Below are 23,028 nucleotides of genomic sequence, written 5' to 3'. Positions count from 1 at the left end.
ATTTCTACGTTTGTATTTTCCCCTTAACTCACCGTTATTATTTGTGGGGGGCTGTCTATAACTTTGGGGTTATTTCTCTGAGGCAAGTGAGGTATTTGCTTTCTCTCTAGGGGCAGTCAGTTTCTCAGGCTGTGAAGAGGCGTCTAGGTTTTAGGAAACGCTCCACGGCTGCCTTTAGTGTGTTGGATAGGATCAGGATTGCGGTCAGTATAGCTTCCACATCCCCAGAACTTGTCCTAACATTCTGGTTATATGTATCAGGTCAGTTTTGAGATCCTACCACCGGATCATAACAGATGACATCGCGGTCACATGACTGTGACGTCATGGCAGGTCCTTCTGCCAGACCATCCTTGCCACCAGTACGTGCCGCTTGCATCGCGAGGAGTGGGAAAGGCGGCGTAGGTGAGTATATAATCATTTTTTATTTTTTTAAATTATTTTTAACATTAGATGTTTTTACTATTGACGCTGCATAGGCTGCGTCAATAGTAAAAAACTTGGTCACACAGGGTTAATAGCAGCGGTAACAGAGTGCGTTACCCACGGCATAACGCGGTCCATTACCGCCGGCATTATCCCTGTGTGAGCGGTGACCGGAGGGGTGTATGTGGGCGCCGGGCAGTGAGTGCGGGGAGTAAGGACCGGCCATTTTCTTCCGGACTGTGCGCGTCGCTGATTGGTTGTGGCAATGGTCTTGGGCGTTTTGCCACGACCAATCAGCGACTTGGTTCCATGACAGACAGAGGCCGCGACCAATGAATATCCGTGACAGACAGAAGGACAGACAGAAAGACGGAAGTGACCCTTAGACAATTATATAGTAGATGTAATATGTCAAAAATGAAAATTTCCTTATACTGACCTCAAAACACACCTCTCCATTCCATCCGCTCCTCACTCCCACCCATCTAGTCCTCATTGCATCTTCAGATCGCAGTCATCCACACTGAAATCACCAGGCCTCACTAGCTGGTCCTGGCTTCCAGGTTACACGTTGTTATGTCATACCTCTCAGAGCAGGCCGTAACCTTTGTACACATATGTGTAGAACCGTCCTGGGCCTGGCAAACCCGTGAGCCTCAGACCAGTGAGAGAGGGACGGGGATTACAGCATGGCTGATGGTGATCCAAAGACACAACGAGGACCAGACAGGTAGCAGTGAGGAGTGGTAGGGCTGGAGAGGTGAGGATTTTTTAACATTTTGATGGTCTTTAAGCTTCAGAAACATAGCAACCAGTAGCCGCCATCTTGCTGAATTAACATGGAATTGAATTACAAAAAGAATATGCACATTTTGATGAATGCAAATTTTGGTAAAATTCAAGTAGAATTCAGTTCTGATCTCTGATTGTGATTTTACAGAATTGAAAAGTCCAGTTCGTCTGGAGCTGAGAAGGAGAGGAGCGGACTGGTATGTAAAGCATTAATGCTCCACATGTGCATACTTGGGCAGGGTCTAGGCAGACAGTAGTGGCCAAGCTCCATGGAAGCCAGCTGTACACTATGAAAGATAAAAGCTCTTACATCACAAGAATGACAGTGAATAGAAAAAGCAAATCAATTGCAAACATGCTTATTTTCATGCTGTCTCTAACTAATTAAAACAATTTAATAAATTGAGAAGACCCCTTTAATAGATACAACAATAAGCTAAGTTATTGAAACTGTCTCCTTACCTGGGACCAATTTGAACATCCCCTTCAGTGTCCCCTAACATCTGCTTTAATGCTTCTGCATTTGCTAAAACATGAATACAACAAATGAAAATGTAATTCACAATCTTGAATCAACATCACAAAAATCATGAATTAAAATACCCACCTTCATTCTGAATAATGCACTTGACTATACGTTCCACAGTATCTTCATTAGACATCTCTTCTGTAACTGCATAAAATAAGAAAAATCAATACAGCTGCTATAAAATATGTACAAAGCTTTATACTGTAACCGCAAGCCTTTATTGGTCTAAGTACATTTGGTTCACCAGCCACTAATATGGCTGTAGTCAGCGCCAGTTCTTCATTTTTACATTCCCACTCCACAGTACTGAGAGATATAATGTAATTGCTAGATAATTTAATATATGGACTAATAAACTAAAATGGCACTTTTATTGGAAAAAGTGATGGATGTATCTATTTTTTTTGGATAACAGAGAGGCATTGGTTATAAAGAAAAAATATTGGTAGCTGTATCCAGATAGCTAACGCTTTGTAATACATTGCACAGACTATGAAAAACTAGGCCCTTATTGAGAGGTATCAATGAACTGAAAGTGTACTTCCCAACCGTGCTGGATCCAACAGGAATGTCCTGAATTGGGCGAGCTGTGCCTGTAGGTCAAGAATATGCCCTGACTATTGATGAGCGAACATGCTCTGATAAAGTCTTATCTAATTATGCTCAGGCGTTATTCGAGTATCTTGGTCGTGCTCGTATATTATGTTTGAGTCCCTGTAGCTGCATGATTTGCAGCTGTTAGACAGCCTGAACACATGCAGGGATTGCTTGTTCGTTAGAGAATCCCCACTTGTGTTGTGGCTGTCTAACAGCCGCAAATCATGCAGCCATGGGGAATCGAACATAATATACGAGCACTCCTAAGATACTTGGATAACACCCGGGTGTGCTTGAATAAGATGTTATCCGAGCACGTTCGCTCATCACTAGTCCTGACTTCAACTTTGTGACCAGCAGCAGGGCAATGTCTCCTAGCTATACCGGCTCACTGAATGAACACGCTTCACTTAGGACTTTGTAGCAATTGTTCTTAAGTTCCTCCTCCAACTCACTTGGGGAAAAGTTACAGCATTTCTTATCTGTCTGTGCTCTGTACATTCAATCAACTAATTCCTGGACTTTTTTGTCTTCCCAAGGAGTAAAACCCAAAACCTCTTGCATGGAAGGCCGCATCTTCACAATACAATGATCAGATCAGTGAACAGTAAATGGCATACACAAATGATGTGATTTTTTTTTGCCACTAAATCTATGGAAATGTACACGTTTGGCAAAATAGCACAAAAAATCTCAACCTGGGAACCTTACGTAGAAATGAAATTAAAAAAAATCTGACTTATACAACTATGAATGAATGAACAAAAACTAAATATACTGTATATGTTGTAACCATCACCCTGATACATCAGTCCTGGATTTGGGTTTTTACCCCGATGTCCAAGGCGGTCTGCTGAATGTCCCTCACTGCCACCATGCTCAGTTTACACTCACTCTAGGCAGCACCATACTGATCCCCAATATGACCCGGCATCTTCACTTGAGGCATGAGGAGCCACAGTGTACTTTTTCTCCTCTCTCCTTAGAAGACAGAAGGCTCAGCAGCACTGATGCAGGTTTAGTTGACAAGAGCCACTGAACTCAGTGAGGACAGAGAGAAATGCAGAGGAGCCAACCTAAAGGCAAAGAGCAACACTGAGCAGAAAACCTGAGAGCAGAGAGAAGAGCAGAGGAGCTGACCTGAAGGCAAAGAGCAACACTGAGCAGATATGCATCCTGCTAATCTCTAGTTGGCACCTGTGGATTTATTTTTTGCTCCTTGATTCACAGTCGGAGCCGCCAGAACTTTCTCATCTTTATGTAGCTTCACTATACGACATCTGGCTTTTTAGTGTCTGTAAGGCCGTGTCTACATGTTGGGGAAACACTGTGCTTTTGGTTTTCTGCAGGATCCGCACCAAACTACACAATAACAATATTTTCTCCCTTATTTGATGTGTTTCTGGTGCAGATGTGAAGCCACATTTTAATGTGCTTTTATAGTACAGAAAGTCTTTGATTCTGCACTAGTGATGACTCAGCGAGTATATTCTTTGCTCGGGTTTTCCCGAGCACACTCGGGTGATCTCCGGGTATTTGTTAGTGTTCGGAGATTTAGTTTTTGTTGACACAGCTGAATGATTTAAAGCTACTGTGGGGGTTGCCTGGTGGCTAGTGAATCCCCACATGTAATCAAGCTGGGCAGTAGCTGTAAATCATTCAGCTTCCAAGATGAAAACTAAATCTCCGAGCACTAACAAATACTTGGAGACCACCCAAGCAACGAGTATACTCGTTCATCACTATTCTGCACTCAAAAAAATTTATTGCCGTTTTTTACATGTGTTTTTTGAGGCTCCACATAGAGGACAAGAAAGTTAAACAAAAAAAACCACAGGCGGTGCAGTTTTCATGACATCACATCCACTTTGCTTGGGCAGTTAAACAGCAGAATTTTTGAGCAAAAAAAGCAGCCGAGAAAAGTGGATGTGATTTTATGAAATATCCACCCTCTGTGGTCTGAAGACGATGCTGAACTTCTGAAAAAAAAATGCACAAAAATAAAAGCAGTTGCATTTTTAAAGGGAACCTGTCACCTACTTTTTCGTATATAAGCTTCGGCCATGCCATCAGGGGCTTATCTACAGCATTCTGTAATGCTGTAGATAAGCCCCTGATGTTACCTGAAAGAATAGAAAAAACAAGTTATATTATACTCACCTGGGGGGCGGTCTGGTGCGGTCCGATCCGATGGCGTTGCGGTCTGGGTCCAGCGCCTCCCATCTTCATGCGATGACGTCCTCTTCCTTGCTTCTGTTGCGGCTCCTATGCAGGCGTACTTTATCTGCCCTGTTGAGGGCAGCGCAAAGTACTGCAATGCTCAGGCGCTGGGCTTCTCGGACCATTCCCGGCACCTGCGCACTGCAGTACTTTGCTCTGCCCTCAACAGGGCAGATAAAGTACGCCTGCGTAGGAGCCGCAACAGGAAGCAAGGAAGAGGACGTCATCGTATGAAGATGGGAGGCGCTGGACGCGGACCGCGACACCCATCGGACCGGACTGCACCGGACCGACACCCCCCCCCCCCCCCCCAGTGAGTATAGAATGTTTTTCTAATATTTCAGGTTACATCAGGGGCTTATCTACAGCATTACAGAAGCTTATATATGAAAAAGTAGGTGACAGATTCCCTTTAAGCGCAGATATCAAAATACTTACACCGAGCTCCCGGCAGTCAGCTCTGGTGACCACATGATCACCTTGACATAAGTTTACATCATAGGTTATGAACACCTTTCCGAACATGACATAAACTTACATCAAAGGTCATGAAAGGGTTATCGCATACTTATTGGGTGACAGAACAGCTGCTAGTCATAGTTAACGGGGCGCACAGTACTGGGATACAATGTTAGCATGCCTCCCCTTTGTCTATAAACTGTAGCTTACTGGACAATAACCCTGTAGATTCCCAGGATCAGTGTTTGTTCAGGTTTTCACGCAGCTGAATTTCCACATGAATCCCGCACCTCAGCTCACTTGCGTTTTTTATGCCTTTTTGACTCATCCAATTTTATCTTAATGAAGTTGGTTGACACACAAGCAGCAGAGTAAACAGGAAGTTGCCCAAAGCAAAGAGTTCACTTTGCATCTGTACTATCTACGATATGGATCCTCTCTTTTGGTAAAGCAGTTATTATATTTTAGAAAATACTGATTAGAATTAAGAGACATTAGGAGACCAAATTATCTAGAAAACAATCTCCTTGCAATGTTATCATCAACATATAAATCTTACTGTCTTGTTCATTATTCGCGACATCCTTTATCTCATAGTCTTCCTCAGGGAACGTCCGACACCTGTAGCCTTTCTTCTTAAGGATATGGCAGATCAGGAAACCTAAAAGTCCTGTGATGAAGAAGACCAGAACCAGTAGGAAGAGCATGTAAGGGCTCTGCTGTGGAGGTCCTTTTCCATCTTCTGTACCGTTTTCCTCCATTTTGATCTGTTACAAAAAGAAAGTTGTTAATGAAGTACGTAATTGTTACTCGTTTCTATTGACTATATACATATTCCACACCACGGTACAGAGAGTGCCAGTACTCATATCAGTCCTTGTCCACTAGGAAACTCAAAATCTAAGTGTCAAATGGAAAAAACTCTACGGCTAATTTTATTGAAAACCAATTAACTATCAGTATGTTTTTACTGAGTGAAAACTCAATAGAGAAACAAGAGAGAACCCACAAAAACATGTATAAAGACATACCCAATCCAAATAGATGTTGCCATTTAGTGCATTAAAACCCAGTATACCAATGCTAATCAATTATAGCGCATTTGTCAGAGCAGAAAGCGTATACACTGAGAGCCTCCATAGGACATTGTAAGTGGAAATTATGTAATGCCTCATTCCTCCTGCGAAGGCAGTACAGGAGAACAGAATGGAAGTACAAGAGAACTGAAGACCTTCTTTTTAATTCCCTTATACAAATTACTCTCTACTTGTACTTTAAGGGATACTCCTTTTTTAGTAAGATGCCTTGCTGATCGCAGGAATTCCCCCTGATCTCAGGAATAGGGTTCTGAAATTCCCTGTTAAAATATTGGAATAGAGTGTTGCCACTGCCCATCCATTGTCCGTAGGACTTCCAGTGATAACTGAATACAGCATTTGGATTATTTTGGTGGTCCCATAGCTCTTGAGGATAGATGGGGATGATATTTTTGTTTATTAAAAATCAATATACCTGTTTTGCAAAAAAAAGTTACATAACAGACATTCTGTTTGTAGGGTCTCATGCCATGCCCCATGCAGACAATTGCTTGCAAATTACATGTTGTTTTTAGGATTGTTCAATACTGTAACTACACAAGTACAGTACAGACTAAAAGTTTGGACACAACTCATTTAAAGATTTTTGTGTATTTTCATGACTATGAAAATTGTAAATTCACACTGAAGGCATCAAAACTATGAATTAACACATGTGGAATTATATACTTAACAAAAAACTGTGAAACAACTGAAATTATGTCTTCTATTCTAGGTTCTTCAAAGTAGCCACCTTTTGCTTTGATGACTTCTTTGCACACTCTTGGCATTCTCTTGATGAGCTTCAAGAGGTAGTCACTGGGGGGTTCCAACAATCCTGAAGGAGTTCCCAGAGATGCTTAGCACTTGTTGGCCCTTTTGCCTTCACTCTGCGGTCCAGCTCACCCCAAACCATCTTGATTGGGTTCAGGTCTGGTGACTGTGGAGGCCAGGTCATCTGGTGTAGCACCCCATCACTCTCCCTCTTGGTCAAATAGCCCTTACACAGCCTGGAGGTGTGTTTGGGGTCATTGCCCTGTTGAAAAATAAATGATGGTCCAACTAAAAGCAAACCGGATGGAATAGCATGCCGCTGCACGATGCTGTGGTAGCCATGCTGGTTCAGTATTCCTTTAATTTTGAATAAATCCCCAACAGTGTCACCAGCAAAGCACCCCCACACCATCACACCTCCTCCTCCATGCTTCACGGTGGGAACCAGGCATGTAGAGTCCATCCGTTCAACTTTTCTGTGTCGCACAAAGACACGGTGGTTGGAACCAAAGATCTCAAATTTGGACTCATCAGACGAAAGCACAGATTTCCACTGGTCTAATGTCCATTCCTTGTGTTTTTTAGCCCAAACAAGTCTCTTCTGCTTTTTGCCTTTCCTTAGCAGTGGTTTCCTAGCAGCTATTTTACCATGAAGGCCTGCTGCACAAAGTCTCCTCTTAACAGTTGTAGAGATGTGTCTGCTGCTAAAACTCTGTGTGGCATTGACCTGGTCTCTAATCTGAGCTGCTGTAAACCTGCGATTTCTGAGGCTGGTGGTTCGGATAAACTTATCCTCAGAAGCAGAGGTGACTCTTGGTCTTCCTTTCCTGGGGCGGTCCTCATGTGAGCCAGTTTCTTTGTAGCGCTTGATGGTTTTTGCCACTGCACTTTGGGACACTTTCAACGTTTTCCCAATTTGTCGGACTGACTGACCTTCATTTCTTAAAGTAATGATGGCCACTCGTTTTTCTTTACTTAGCTGTTTTTTTCTTGCCATAATACAAATTCTAATAGTCTATTCAGTAGGACTATCAGCTGTGTGTCCACCAGACTTCTGCACACACAACTGATAGTCCCAACCCACTTTATAAGGCAAGAAATCCCACTTATTAAACCTGACAGGGCACACCTGTGAAGTGAAAACCATTTCCGGTGACTACCTCTTGAAGCTCATCAAGAGAATGGCAAGAGTGTGCAAAGCAGTCATCAAAGCAAAAGGTGGCTACTTTGAAGAACCTAGAATACAAGACATAATTTCAGTTGTTTCACACTTTTTTGTTAAGTATATAATTCCACATGTGTTTTGATTCCTTCAGTGTGAATGTACAATTTTCATAGTCATGAAAATACTGAAAAATCTTTAAATGAGGTGTGTCCAAACTTTTGGTCTGTACTGTATACTGTGGATATAAAAAAATCTACACAGCCCTGTTAAAAAGGTTTTTGTAATGTAAAAATATTATACCATATATAAGGTATAATGCACTACCTAGGTTAATATGATTAATCCCCAATCCCCACAGTTTAAAGCGTGCCCTAAAAACTCATTTGTTCAGATTAGCCTACCGCCTCAACACATTAACCTAACTATCCCTGTGTGGCCTAAAAAAAAAAAAAAACACATAATCAGGTTCCTCGCGTCATGTTCTCATACACTTTATACGGTTAATAGCCTCTGTGTCTGTACTGCTACATACTTAGGCAGTTAACTAGTTCATGCAGTTTTACATGAACACCCGAGCCTTAGGCCATGTTCACACGCTGCGGGTTCCTCTGCGGGTTAATCCCGCAGCGGAATTGAAAATCTGCAGGGCAAAACCGCTGTGGTTATCCCTGCAGATTTATCGCGGCTTGTTCCGCGGTTTCCGCTGCGGGATTACTGCTGTACTATTGATGCTGCATATGCAGCAATATGCAGCATCAATAGTAATGTAAAAAATAATAAAAATTGGCTATACTCACCCTCTGACGTCGCGATCTCCCCGGCGCTGCAAGCGGCTGTGCCGACAAGGACCTTCGTGACGTCACGGTCATGTGACCGCGGCGTCATCACGGTCATGTGACCGCGACGTCACCACAGGTCCTGTTCGGCACAGCAACTGAGACCGGACGGCCGCGGGCAGCGCTGATAGGTGAGTATAGCTTCATTTTTTATTTTAATTCTTTTTTTTACACTATTTTATGGTTCCCAGGGCCTGGAGGAGAGTCTCCTCTCCTCCACCCCGGGTACCACCCGCACATTATCCGCTTACTTCCCGCAACGTGGGCACAGCCCCATGCGGGAAGTAAGCGGTTCAATGCATTTCTATGGCCATGTTCACACGCTGTGGTTTTTACCGCGGAACCGCCGCGATTTTGATGCTGCGGGTCCGCAGCAGTTTCCATAGCGTTTACATTAACATGTAAACCCTATGGAAACCGCAAACCGCAGTGCACATGCTGCGGGAAAAACCGCGCAGAAACGCAGCGGTTTACAACCTGCAGCATGTCACTTCTTTGTGCAGAATCGCTGCGATTCTGCACCCATAGAAATGCATTGAACCGCTTACTTCCCGCATGGGGCTGTGCCCACGTTGCGGGAAGTAAGCGGATAATGTGCGGGTGGTACCCGGGGTGGAGGAGAGGAGACTCTCCTCCAGGCCCTGGGAACCATAAAATAGTGTAAAAAAAAGAATTAAAATAAAAAATGAAGCTATACTCACCTATCAGCGCTGCCCGCGGCCGTCCGGTCTCAGTTGCTGTGCCGAACAGGACCTGTGGTGACGTCGCGGTCACATGACCGTGATGACGCCGCGGTCACATGACCGTGACGTCACGAAGGTCCTTGTCGGCACAGCCGCTTGCAGCGCCGGGGAGATCGCGACGTCAGAGGGTGAGTATAGCCAATTTTTATTATTTTTTACATTACTATTGATGCTGCATATTGCTGCATATGCAGCATCAATAGTACAGCAGTAATCCCGCAGCGGAAACCGCGGAACAAGCCGCGATAAATCTGCAGGGATAACCACAGCGGTTTTGCCCTGCAGATTTTCAATTCCGCTGCGGGATTAACCCGCAGAGGAACCCGCAGCGTGTGAACATGGCCTATGGGTGCAGAATCGCAGCGATTCTGCACAAAGAAGTGACATGCTGCGGGTTGTAAACCGCTGCGTTTCTGCGCGGTTTTTCCCGCAGCATGTGCACTGCGGTTTGCGGTTTCCATAGGGTTTACATGTTAATGTAAACGCTATGGAAACTGCTGCGGACCCGCAGCATCAAAATCGCGGCGGTTCCGCGGTAAAAACCGCAGCGTGTGAACATGGCCTTACACTGTGGCTGGTCCGAACAACTAAAGCAATTGTTACCATCCACCTCTCGTGTCCCCCCTTTTCCTCATAGTTTGTAAGCTTGCGAGCAGGGCCCTCACTCCTATTGGTATCTATTTTGAATAGTGTTGAGCATTCCGATACCGCAAGTATCGGGTATCGGCCGATATTTGCGTTAACGGAATTCCGATACCGAGATCCGATACTTTTGTTGTATCGGGAATCGGTATCGGGATCGATATAATGTGTAAAATAAAGAATTAAAATAAAAAATATTGATATACTCACCTCTCCGACGCAGCCTGCACTTTACCGAGGGTTGCGTGCCGCCCATGGGCGGCACGCGACCAATCAGAAGCCGTGACGTCACGGAAGGCAGTAAACGCGCGCATTTTAAGCAAAGAAGGCTGCCGGTTCCCTCGGTAAGGTGCAGGCTGCGTCCGAGGGTGAGTATATCAATATTTTGTATTTTAATTCTTTATTTTACACATTAATATGGATCCCAGGGCCTGAAGGAGAGTTTCCTCTCCTTCAGACCCTGGGAACCATCAGGGATACCGTCCGATACTTGAGTCCCATTGACTTGTATTGGTATCGGGTATCGGTATCGGATTAGATCCGATACTTTGCCGGTATCGGCCGATACTTTCCGATACCGATACTTTCAAGTATCGGACGGTATCACTCAACACTAATTTTGAACTGTGATTTCTGTTATGCTGTAATGTCTATTGTCTGTACAAGTCCCCTCTATGATTTGTAAAGCACTGCAGAATATGTTGGCGCTATATAAATAATAACAATAATAATAATAATTATTATTATTATTATACCAAGGCTAATCATTTCAGAACTTTGCCCTTTAATGTCAGCCATAATCTGTACAAATCCATTGAGAAACACATTGTAATCATTTTGAATAGAAATATACAAATAAAAAACTAAAATAAAATATTTATTATTATTATAATTGGGGATGTTGTTGTATTCCGCATTACCCAAACACGCTTAAACTCATGATAAACAGTAGTCAGTACTCAACTGCCATCATTTACAATGATTCTGATTAACCCCATATAAAGTATAGCTGTTCTAGTAGAATTTTCCTGACATTTTCTAAGTTGAATTCTACAGCAAAAGCCATGGTCCTTAAACAGCTTACAACACAGCAAAAGGATCACATTTTTGAAAGTTATGTCAGGAAATGTGTACAAACAAAAATTCCAAGGCATCAGATATGCCATGGATAACTATCCCCAAGAAAGATGGGCACCAAGAAGTGGCTTAAATTTAGCACAACAGTAATATTACCTAGAACTAGATGTCCCTCAAAAATTGATAAAAAGACGAATGGACAACAGCAACATTAAAGTATTTTCTGGCAAGTACTGAATGTGTACTGCATGTGATAATCTCCAGCATTCTTCATATATCGGCCTGTGAGATAGGGTGTCAAGAAAGAAGTCTTTTCTTACAAAGAAAAAAATCCAAGTTTGACTATGTTTTGCCAAAACCTACATCAAGTCTGCCAAAAGTATATGTGAAAATGTGTTATTGTCTGATGAGACCAGGGTTGAAAAGCTATGTTTGGCATAAAGCCAGCACTGCACATCACCAAAAGAACATCATACCTAAAGGGAAGCATGATGGAGGCAGCACATTATGCTTTAGAGCATTTTTATTGGCATCTGGAACTGCGGCTTTGTTCAGAGTAGCGAGAAGTATGAACAGTTACTAATATCAGTCAATTTTGCAAGAAAACTTTCAGGCTGCTGAAGATGAAGAGGACTTTCACCTTTCAGCACAACAACCCTAAGCATACCTCCAAACCAACAAAGAATGGCTTAGCCTAAAGTAGATCAAAGTTTTGGAATGGCCCAGCTAGAACCCAGACCTAAATGAAATTGAAAATCTGTGAGTTAACCAGAAGAGGGGAGAGAGCTGTTCACAGGAAATGCCCTTGCTATCTGACAGATTGGGGGCACTATTGTAAGGAAGAGTGGGCAATGATTGTCAATTCCAGATATGCCATGCTGATAGACTTCTACTTAAAAAAAAATAATGCTGTCATAAATTCAGTTGATACTTCAACAAGGTGTTAGTTTTTTAGCATTCATGTTTGCACAATCATATTATTTTAGTTCTTTATTTGTCTTTTTCCATCCGAAAAGAGCACAGTTTATTTTCAAATGAATTGTACATATTATGGGTAACATTAAAGGTAGAAATAGTTCATGAATTATTCTTCTTGACATGATTTTTTTTAAATGACAAAAAACTGGCATTTTAACAAGGGTGTGTAGACTATTTATATCCACTGTATGTGCAATAACATTAATAAGTTCTACGTGGAATTCCCAATAGCCAGTAACCAGCACACTTTGTTACAAAGAAAATACCGAATATTAATGATTACAAAGGCTACTGTGTCCGCATGCATAATCTTAGCCTATGGCACACCAATATTAATGTCTTCAGACCTGCACAATATTTGGAGAATATATAGGAATTTGTGGAAAGGTTTTCATCTACAATAAATACCATGGAAACAGATATAAGGTAAAATTATCTGGAAAGATGCACAGAAGGACGGCTCCAGGTTTTCATGGGCCCTGGGCGAAAGAGTCCCGGTGGGCCCCATTAGCACATACCACAATTCATAATGCTCAGATACGGCAGAGAAATACAGGTATAGTACAATGCCAAAGATTTCACTTACTTCTTACATTACATGAGTGATATCTATTGTACATTCTACATTAGCTCAGAAACCGGACAGTATAGTCCTCTATACAGAATAATGAGCCCAATATATTGCTCCAAACAGAATAATGAGCCCCATATCATAATAGCCCCATATAGTGCTCCATACAGTATAATTGGCACCATAGTCCTCTATACAGAATAATGAATCCCATATTGCTCCAAACAGAATAATGAGACCAATATTATGCTCCATACAGAATAATGAGCCTCATATAATGCTCCATACAGTAGATGATCGGCCCCATACAGTATACTGAGTCCCATATATTGCTCCATACAGAATGGGCCCCATATGATGTTCCATACAGAATGGGCCCCATATAATACTCCTTACAGAATGTGTCCCATACAATGTTCCATGTATAATGGGCCCCATATAATGCTCCATATATAATTGGCCATATAAAATGTTCCATATATAATTAGTCCCATACGATGCTTCATATATTATTGGCCCCGTATACTGCTCCATATTAAATTGGCCCCATATAATGCTCCCTATAGAATTGACCCCATATAATGCTCCCTATATTATTGGCCCCATAAGATACTCCATATAGAATTAGCCCCATATAATGGTCCATATATGGGCCCCTTCTGATGGTCCCCATATATTGCTCCAAATATAAAATAAATGAAATACTCACCTCTCGTTGCTTGACGCTGCTCTGCTCTGGACTCCTCAGCGTCGGCGTCTTCCTGCTCTCTGTGCCGTGACTGCTCAGGCAGAGGGCAAGCACTGGTGACGTAATCGCGCCCTCTGACCTGAATGCCACAGTCAGGATGGAAGACGCTGCAGCGCTGGAACCGGGAGAAGTGACGAGTATTGCAAGTGCCGGGGCCCGGAGCAGGCGGGGGGTCCACTCGCAGGGGCCTGCACTATAGCACGCCAGTGACCCCGACGACGAGTGGGCTCCCTGCCTGCTCAGGGCCCCGGCACTTGCCCCGGTGCCCTGGGTGCTGACGCCAGCCCTGTCTGAAGGCACAGAACTGCAAAATAATCTGGAAACTGAAGGTACTTTAGTTTAAGGTTTTATGTCTTATTTGTGCAAGTTCTGTGTTTAAAATTAGTTTTTTTTATACTTGAATTAGGGTTTATCTACTTTTATGTATATGTAAACCATCTGATATTCCAGAACTTGAAAGGATTAAAGGACTATCTGTGCTGCCATATGGATGATCTTCATAATACAACATCTGATGGCCCCAAAAGCTTCTATGGATGACATATCTTGACCAGGTCTATTTAAAGAAATATTCCCATCTCAGACATTTTGGAATTAAACCATAAATGTCTACTAGATGTGGGTCACAGAGGTAGGACTTAATCTATTTCAGGAATTGAGCCAGGTCTAGAGAGCAACTCAGGGAAGACCGGCATCTATCTTAAAGCGAACCTGTCACCAGATGTCGTCTCCCGAGATCATGGTGGCAAGATCTCCATCTGCGCATGCGCAACCCCCAGCAGCCATTTTCCCGAAGTCCATCACATAGTAAACCATGTAAGTGCGGGGGCTCTAGGCTTTCATAAAATCTCAGCAGAGCCCCCACACCACCGAACACCCGCAGCGGTGCGCCGCACATCCGAACACCCCCTTATCCCAGCCTGCAGCAACGCTCCACTCTTGCATCCTTCAGCATCAACCCTGGGGCCCTGCTGCACCGCGACCGGTACGGTAAGGTATAGCTGCATTACAAGATGCACCCCCATATTCCCCAAAACATTTTTGGGAAAAAAGTGTGTCTTATAATCCGAAAAATACGGTATGTAAAAATCATACAATGTGATTTTCTGTTTTTTTTTAATTTTAGATTCTGTCTCTTACAGTTAAAGTGTAGTTACGATAAAAATTACAGATCTCTCCATTCTTTGTAGGTGGGAAAAGTTACAAAATTGACAGTGTCCAAATATTTATTTTCCCCACTGTATGTGCAGAATTGTGAAAATAGGACAATTGAGACCCTGAGATTATCAAAAAGCATTAAATTCTCAATGATGTTAGGTAAACAGATATCGCTGATGGAAATCCACAGAAGTAAACTACAATCGTGTTATTGGTCAACATTTAAAATTAGCTCTGAATGTAAACCAGAGATGCTTGTAAATTTGACTGGAATTTCTCCATTTTAATTCTCACTCTATGTTGTAGCATATGAAAAAACACAGGCTAATAGACCTGTCCTTAAAAAAACTATGTTCTGACTATTTTTTTTTTCTCCTGTGGCCTCTTCCATCCACTGATTATGTTATCTCTGTTGACCATGTAGTAGGCACGGCCAAAGCCAAAGTATAAGTCCCACCCTAGGTAAAAAATGAAAAAAATGAGTAAAGGCCCCGTCTCACATAGCGATTTACCAACGATCACGACCAGCGATACGACCTGGCCGTGATCGTTGGTAAGTCGTTGTGTGGTCGCTGGGGAGCTGTCACACAGACAGCTCTCTCCAGCGACCAACGATCAGGGGAACGACTTCGGCATCGTTGAAACTGTCTTCAACGATGCCGAAGTCCCCCTGCAGCACCCGGGTAACCAGGGTAAACATCGGGTTACTAAGCGCAGGGCCGCGCTTAGTAACCCGATGTTTACCCTGGTTACCAAAAAAAACAAACAGTACATACTCGCCTTTCGGTGTCCGTCAGGTCCCTTGCCGTCTACTTCCTGCTCTGACTGAGTGCCGCCGTACAGTGAGAGCAGAGCGCAGCGGTGACGTCACTGCTGTGCTGTGCTCTCACTGTATGGCGGCACTCAGTCAGAGCAGGAAGCAGACGGCATGGGACCTGACGGACATCAGATGGTGAGTATGTACTGTTTGGTTTTTTTTACATTTACGCTGGTAACCAGGGTAAACATCGGGTTACTAAGCGCGGCCCTGCACTTAGTAACCCGATGTTTACCCTGGTTACCAGTGAAGACATCGCTGGATCGGTGTCACACACACCGATTCAGCGATGTCAGCGGGACCTCAACGACCAAAAAAATGGTCCAGGCCATTCCGACACGACCAGCGATCTCACAGCAGGGGCCTGATCGCTGGTACGTGTCACACATAGCGAGATCGCTACTGAGGTCGCTGTTGCGTCACAAAACTTGTGACTCAGCAGCGATCTCGCTAGCGATCTCGCTATGTGAGACGGGGCCTTAACAGTATGACATCTTAAAGTCTTAGATTAGTTTTGACAGCAATTAGCTATAGTAACTGATAAGTAGTATGTGAGTAAAGGCCCCGTCTCACATAGCGAGATCGCTAGCGAGATCGCTGCTGAGTCACTAGTTTTGTGACGCAACAGCGACCTCCATAGCGATCTCGCTATGTGTGACACGTACCAGCGATCAGGCCCCTGCTGCGAGATCGCTGGTCGTGTCGGAATGGCCTGGACCTTTTTTTGGTCGTTGAGGCCCCGCTGACATTGCTGAATCGGTGTGTGTGACACCGATCCAGCGATGTCTTCACTGGTAACCAGGGTAAACATCGGGTTACTAAGCGCAGGGCCGCGCTTAGTAACCCGATGTTTACCCTGGTTACCAGCGTAAATGTAAAAAAAACAAACACTACATACTCGCCTTCTGATGTCCGTCAGGTCCCTTGCCGTCTGCTTCCTGCTCTGACTGACTGTCGGCCGTACAGTGAGAAGTGAGAGCACAGCAGTGACGTCACCGCTGCGCTCTGCTCTCAGTGTACGGCGGCTCAGTCAGAGCAGGAAGCGGACGGCAAGGGACCTGGACACCGAAAGGCGAGTATGTAGTGTTTTTTTTTTTTTGGTAACCAGGGTAAACATCGGGTTACTAAGCGCGGCCCTGCGCTTAGTAACCCGATGTTTACCCTGGTTACCCGGGTGCTGCAGGGGGACTTCGGCATCGTTGAAGACAGTTTCAACGATGCCGAAGTCGTTCCCCTGATCGTTGGTCGCTGGAGAGAGCTGTCTGTGTGACAGCTCCCCAGCGACCACACAGCGACTTACCAACGATCACGGCCAGGTCGTATCGCTGGTCGTGATCGTTGGTAAATCGCTTAGTGAGACGGGGCCTTAACTGTACAGGACATACTGATGGCTTTACCATCCTTTATTGAAAGAAAGCCACCAATGATTGCATCCTTCTAGTCTGACAGGTACCCAAAATTAAACGTTAAGTGTTTGGATAGTTGCCAAGTAGTTTCTTTTCAAAATTATCTTCACTGCCTGTAAGACCTATTTGAGAATATATACAGTAAATAAAAATGTACATACAGTGGGGAAAATGTTTTTAGTCGGCCACCAATTGTGCAAGTTCTCCCACTTAAAAAGATGAGAGAGGCCTGTAATTGACATCATAGGTAGACCACAACTATGAGAGTCAAAATTGAGGAAAAAAAATCCAGAAAATCACCTTGTCTGATTTGGCAAGATTTATTTTTCAAATTATGGTATAAAATAATTATTTGGTCATCTAAAAACACGCAAGATTGCTAGATCTCACAGTCCTGTAACTTCTTCTTTTAGAGGCTCCTCTGTCCTCCACTCATTACCTGCAGTAATGGCACCTGTTTAAACTTGTTATCAGTATAAAAGACACCTGCCCACATCTTCAAACTGTCATGTGAAGCGATGGCCGGGGGACCACCACGGTACAGGAAGACTACTGTACACAAGATGAGGTGCAAACAACAAAGGGTAGATTTATTGGGAGGCAAGGAACGAAGTGAATGAGGAAGATGCAAACGGGTATTCAATGGCAGCAGACAATTTACAAGAGTAATAAACTTTATCTTTTCCGTAAAATAGCACGGTGCTCCAACTATTACAGACTCAAAATATGTCTAACCAGCAAATGTAAACAATAAACAAGTGATGATATTACTCTACATATAACCTCCCTGGCCTTTACCAAGTAGGCCACACGGCTCCAGTGTACTGACTATTGAAGCCTACACTAAGCCCTAACAGGTGCACCAAACAGGAACAAACTCACGGTGATGTTGGAGAATCAGCTCCAGTCCCAGGGGGCCCCCAGCAGTCTAATACGGTGGTGCGCACGGCTTTCTGTCAGCTCTGTAAAGCACGGTCTTCTCCTTGCTTCTGGATCCTAGGGATGCTCCTGGAAACTGTTAATCCCTTTCTCTGTATCTTCGTGGCTCTCTTGCAGCTATATCAGGACACAGTTCTTCTCTCTTTCAGCTATCAGCACAAAAAGTCCTCTCTGCAGCAGCCTCCAGCTCCACACCTGCACTCTGCACAGACTAGTTCATTACAACGATTATTGCAGGGGAGAAGCAGAACATTCCATCACGCCAGACAAGGGGGTGCAGCCTCTTAAAGTGACAGCGTGTTCCTACTGTCCATAACAGCACCACCCTCTTACATGCCTCCCTTCTTAATGATGGTCGTCCTCGGCCATCACAGCATCAGGGTCAAAGTGTAATGGAGGAACGTGCAATGCAGAAACAGCACCTATAGAGGAGGCAACAAAGGTGTAAAAACATACAGAGCACACTGTTCTACATATCGGACTGGTGGAACACCTGCATTAGACCTCTGGAATCTCTGAAGCTCTTGGCTGTCAGGCAAGGCTTGACTATCTTCCAGAGGAACACTTGTTGCAGGAGACATTGTGAGCTCTTGTCTGGTCTCATCCTCGCATGACGATACTGGTACATCCATAAGATTACCGTCTCCGTGCGACTGAGAACCCCCTACTGTGTCAGGGATGGTCCACCACTCATCACCGATTTCACCATCGGGCATGACAGATTCAGGAAGTGGAGTAGGGCCTTCAGGCGACAATGGCGTAGAACAGACCTCAGACCCGCAAGGCCGCAGCATATTTCTGTGAAGTACTCTAGGGGCGGATGCCCCAGTCTTAATCTGTACCTTGTAAACAGGGCCATTAGCATACACTCGCTCGATAACTTTGTATGGCTGTACTTCCCATCTCTCACTTAGTTTCCCCTTGGGGCGTTTCTCTCTGACTAATACTCGGTCTCCAGGTTGGAGCGGTAACTCTTGAGTCGGTTTGCGGCCCGTATGTTTTTTTTCTTGCAGCTTCTGACCCGCCAACTGCCGTATTGTTTGCAATCGTTGCCGATGCTCTTTCACCCATGAGGTGACAGTTCGCTCCATCAGCTCCTCTGGCTGTTCCAAATTCAGCTTAATGATCTCTCGTCCAGCTCTTCCAAACAACAGTAAATAGGGGGTATAACCCGTGGTGGAGTGGACCCGATTGTTGTAGGTCCAGACCAATTCCGGCAGATAGTCTGGCCAACACGCCTTCTTATCCTCCTCCAACGTTTTCAGCATTTGAAATAAGGTTTGGTTGAAGCGTTCACAAGCTCTGTTACCTTGAGGGTGGTAAGGGGTGGTCCGCTCGATGCCATACATACAATACAATTCTTCCATCACCTTGCCTTGGAAACATGCGCCTTGGTCGGATTGGATACGCTTTGGGCACCCATACACCCGGATGAAGTCTTGGCACATGGCTCGCGCCGCTGATTCCGCAGTCTGATCTCTAGTCGGAGTGACTACTACGAACTTAGAGAAATTATCGGTCATCACCAAACAGTATTGCAGCCCCCGGGCCGAGTGTCTCACGAGGAGATAGTCGATCATCAAGACTTCTAGCGGTTCCTTAGTTTGTATAGTCTGGATGGGTGACCTCTGTTCGGTACTCTTAATGAGGTCACATACTCGACATTGCTGGCAAACCTCTTCCACCACAAACTCCGACCGGGGGCAATACACATACCGTTGTAACCATTGGTAGGTCTTTGTGGGGCCGAAGTGCGCTCCAAATTCGAGGGCTTCTTTAGCTACTTCTTGAGCCATTCTTCCTGGGATGTCAACTTGCCACCTTACTTCCATATCTTTTGGCTGTTTCCTCTTACGATATAGCACTGACTCTCACACCTCCAGTCTATCCTACTGATGTAACACACTCCTCATTTCAGAGTCCAGATCATCTCTCTCTTGTTTGCCAGGCTTCCGTTTTTGAGTTACCCACCATTTCATCTGTCTCAGCCCTTCGACTTCATCCTGTACATGTCCCCATTCCTCATTGGTTCTCCCCAGGGACCAGGGTAATGTGCAGGCCTCCCTTCTTGACTGGGCTGCAACCATTGGGGGCTTAAACTTGCAAATGTCTGGGGTTTCCTCCTCTTCGAGTTGCTCATCAAGATCCCCCACTGGAGTCTCCGCAGTCACTGTTGAGAGCCCATCAGCATTTGCGTTTTCGGTAGCAGAGCGATAACGGATAGTGAAGTCGAACTTGGCTAGGCGAGCCACCCACCGTTGTTCTAAGGCCCCCAATTTAGCATTCGCAAGGTGGGCCAGGGGATTATTGTCTGTTCGAACTTGAATCTTGGTACCTGTCAGGAAGCCTGCAAACTTTTCTGTCATGGCCCACATCAGGGCCAGGAGCACAAATCGGAAGGAGCTGTAATTGTGAGGGTTTCTTTCGCTGTCTCGCAGGGACCTGCTGGCATACCTGATGACTCTCTCATGTCCATCCTGTATCTGAGAAAGTACTGCACTGAGTCCATGAAGGTTACCATCTGTGTACAACAGGAACGGTTGATCGAAGTCTGCGTAGGCCAAAATCGGGGCTGAAGTAAGGGCATTCTTTATAGCCTGGAAGGCCTCATCTTGTCCCTGTGCCCAGGGGATGCACTGGGTCTTCGGCACTCCAGTGGTCCCCCTCAGCAACTCATTGAGAGGACCTGCCACCTTCGCGAAGTTCTTAACAAACTGGCGGTAGTACCCAGCGAGTCCCAGGAAGGCCTGGAGTTCTCTCACTGTTCGAGGGACTGGCCACTTCTGGATAGCAGCCACTTTTTCTGGCGAGGGTAGAACTCTATCTTGTGACACTATGTGGCCCAGGTGCTCAATCTCTCTCTTGAAGAGGTGGCACTTCTTTGGCTTCACCTTCAGGTTATGAGCACGCAGTCTTCCGAGTACCTGTCCAAGCCGTGCAAGATGTTCTTTGAATGAGGCCGAAAACACAATGATGTCATCCAGATAGATCAGGGTAGCCTCAAAATTTAAGTCTCTCAAACACTTTTCCATCAGCCGCTGAAATGTGCCTGGAGCATTGGAGAGCCCAAAAAGCATCCAGTTAAACTCGAACAGCCCCATAGGGAGGATGAAGGCGGTTTTCTCTTTGTCTTTGTCTGCCATGGCTACTTACCGTATCCGCTTGCTAGGTTCAGGGTGGAGAAGTACTTGGCTTTCCCCAACGCTGTCAAGGATTCCTCGATGCGGGGCAACTGATACGAGTCTTGAACAGTGCAGGCATTGAGTTTCCTGTAATCTACACAGAACCGGATGGTCCCATCCTTTTTCTTGACGAGCACCACCGGGGCTGCCCAAGGGCTCTGACTACTCTGCACCACTCCCGAATCCAGCATCTGCCTCAGTAATGTTTTCATCTCTTGATACAACTTGGGCGGGATCTGCCGGTATCGTTCTCGAATTGGACGAGCTTCCCCAGCCGGTATCTCATGTGTGATGGCTTCAGTACAGCCGAAATCTTCGCATGACGGGTGAATGCGGCCTGATTTTCCCACAGCATAGTTTTTATTGCTTGCACATGCTCAGGGCCCAGAGCCTTCACATCCACTTCCATTTGATCAAGGATTACCCATCCACTCCACTCCGGGGATGGCATCTCTTCCTCCCCCGCAGCAACTGCTAGGGTCCACCCCACGCCTTCTTTCGGTGATAAAGACATCTCCTTCTGACTCACCACTTCACCCTTATGTAGGTACACCAGGGCCAGATCTGTCCCTCGTGGCAAGGTGACCTCCCCGGGGCCCACATTCAAAGCTCTTATGGGGACATGTCCTCACTGGACCACAGCTATCGTATGAGCTATCATGACTTCTTGGACCACTCCTCCGCCTACCACAGGCTGAACAACCACTTCCAACCTGACAAGGTTGCGGTGAGTCCCCACTGGAAGGTATACTATAGTTTCTCGCTCGGGAGGTAGGATTACAGGTTCTTTACCAGGAGCCCTGATGACCCCTACCGTCTGATAAGATGGAACACTCTTCTGCGTCCCACATATGCGGATCAGTCATTGATGGGCTTCTTGAGTAGGCTTATGAGTAGTAGCCTTCTTCCAATATCCAGGTGCCCGTTTGGTAAACATAATCTGATCGAGTTCACATAGGATGTTCATTCCCAGTACTACAGGCACATCTTCCTTGATAGGCTCAGGGACTAGCAGAATCCCTTTTCTCCCAACCTCTTGCCCACAGATTTGAATATTCATCCACACAACCCCTGTGACCGGGATCGGTTGTTGGTTGGCAGCAAACAACCAAATCAATGTCTCTTTTTCTGGCTTGGCCAGGTCCTGGAAATGATGCTTGAAATACACTTCTGGCATTGTTGTCACTTTTGACCCGGTATCTATCAGGCAATCCACTGGAACTCCTTCGAATTCAGCACGAAGGATGGGGCTCCCAGCAATCAAATGTTCATTATGATATGGAGCGGCCTCTCTCCTTGCCTCCCCCGCAGAGTGCCGCACTACTGCGGGGGTTGGTAGTTTAATGGCAGCCTCCGCTGGCCTTGAGTATAGTTCCGACAGTCTCTGGTAAGGTGCCCCCATCCTCCACATTCCCAGCACTGGATGCCTCCTCCTCACCAGGGGGTACCTCGTGCCTGTCCTCGTGCCTCCAATGCCTGATGGGAGGGGACTTGCTCCCACTGATCCCTTATCGGTCGGGCTGAAGTATGGTTGCATGAGTACGGTGGGTCAGACTGTTGTAGTTCCCCCACTCTTCGCTCCATCTGGGTCAGTTTCTCTTGCACGTTGACAAGGGACCGCTGCAAGTCTTGCACCACCTGAACCAGCACCTCCTGATGGTTTGGGTCCCCTCTGGTATTGGCGCCCTGGACATGCATCACCCCAGACGCATAGCTCTCTTCTTTACTTTAGGCCACTGTTTCCGCCAGGATTTGACGAAACTTAAGAGCCGGATCTGCCCGGACCCGTTCTGACAGTGCTCGCCTCAAGGATGTGCTGTGCAGTCCCAGAATGAATTACTCCCGGAGTATCCGGTCTTTAGAGCCCATGCTGCCAAATCCATCCACCTCCTT

General features: G+C 45.3%; 1 protein-coding gene across 4 annotated transcripts in view; it reads right to left on the bottom strand.

Annotated features, from left to right (window-relative positions):
* The window catches only part of RELL2 (RELT like 2), a 149,347-nt gene that overhangs the window by 31,052 nt on the left and 95,267 nt on the right, over positions 1 to 23,028 (bottom strand). For all 4 annotated transcript variants that reach the window (XR_013215885.1, XM_077266267.1, XM_077266266.1 and 1 more), the window contains exons 2-4: positions 5,583 to 5,790; positions 1,826 to 1,891; positions 1,681 to 1,744 (exon numbers count right to left, since the gene is read on the bottom strand). Coding sequence is in view for 3 of the 4 variants with exons in the window: in XM_077266267.1 (XP_077122382.1) it covers positions 1,681 to 1,744; positions 1,826 to 1,891; positions 5,583 to 5,784 (332 nt within the window). In the remaining variant the exon portion in view is untranslated. The remainder of the gene's footprint in view (positions 1 to 1,680; positions 1,745 to 1,825; positions 1,892 to 5,582; positions 5,791 to 23,028) is intronic.

This window comes from Ranitomeya variabilis, chromosome 5 (genome assembly GCF_051348905.1).
Source record: "Ranitomeya variabilis isolate aRanVar5 chromosome 5, aRanVar5.hap1, whole genome shotgun sequence".
NCBI lineage: Eukaryota > Metazoa > Chordata > Amphibia > Anura > Dendrobatidae > Ranitomeya > Ranitomeya variabilis.
The sequence above is the reverse complement of the archived record's forward strand: the minus strand, read 5'-3'. Positions and strand labels throughout refer to the sequence as shown.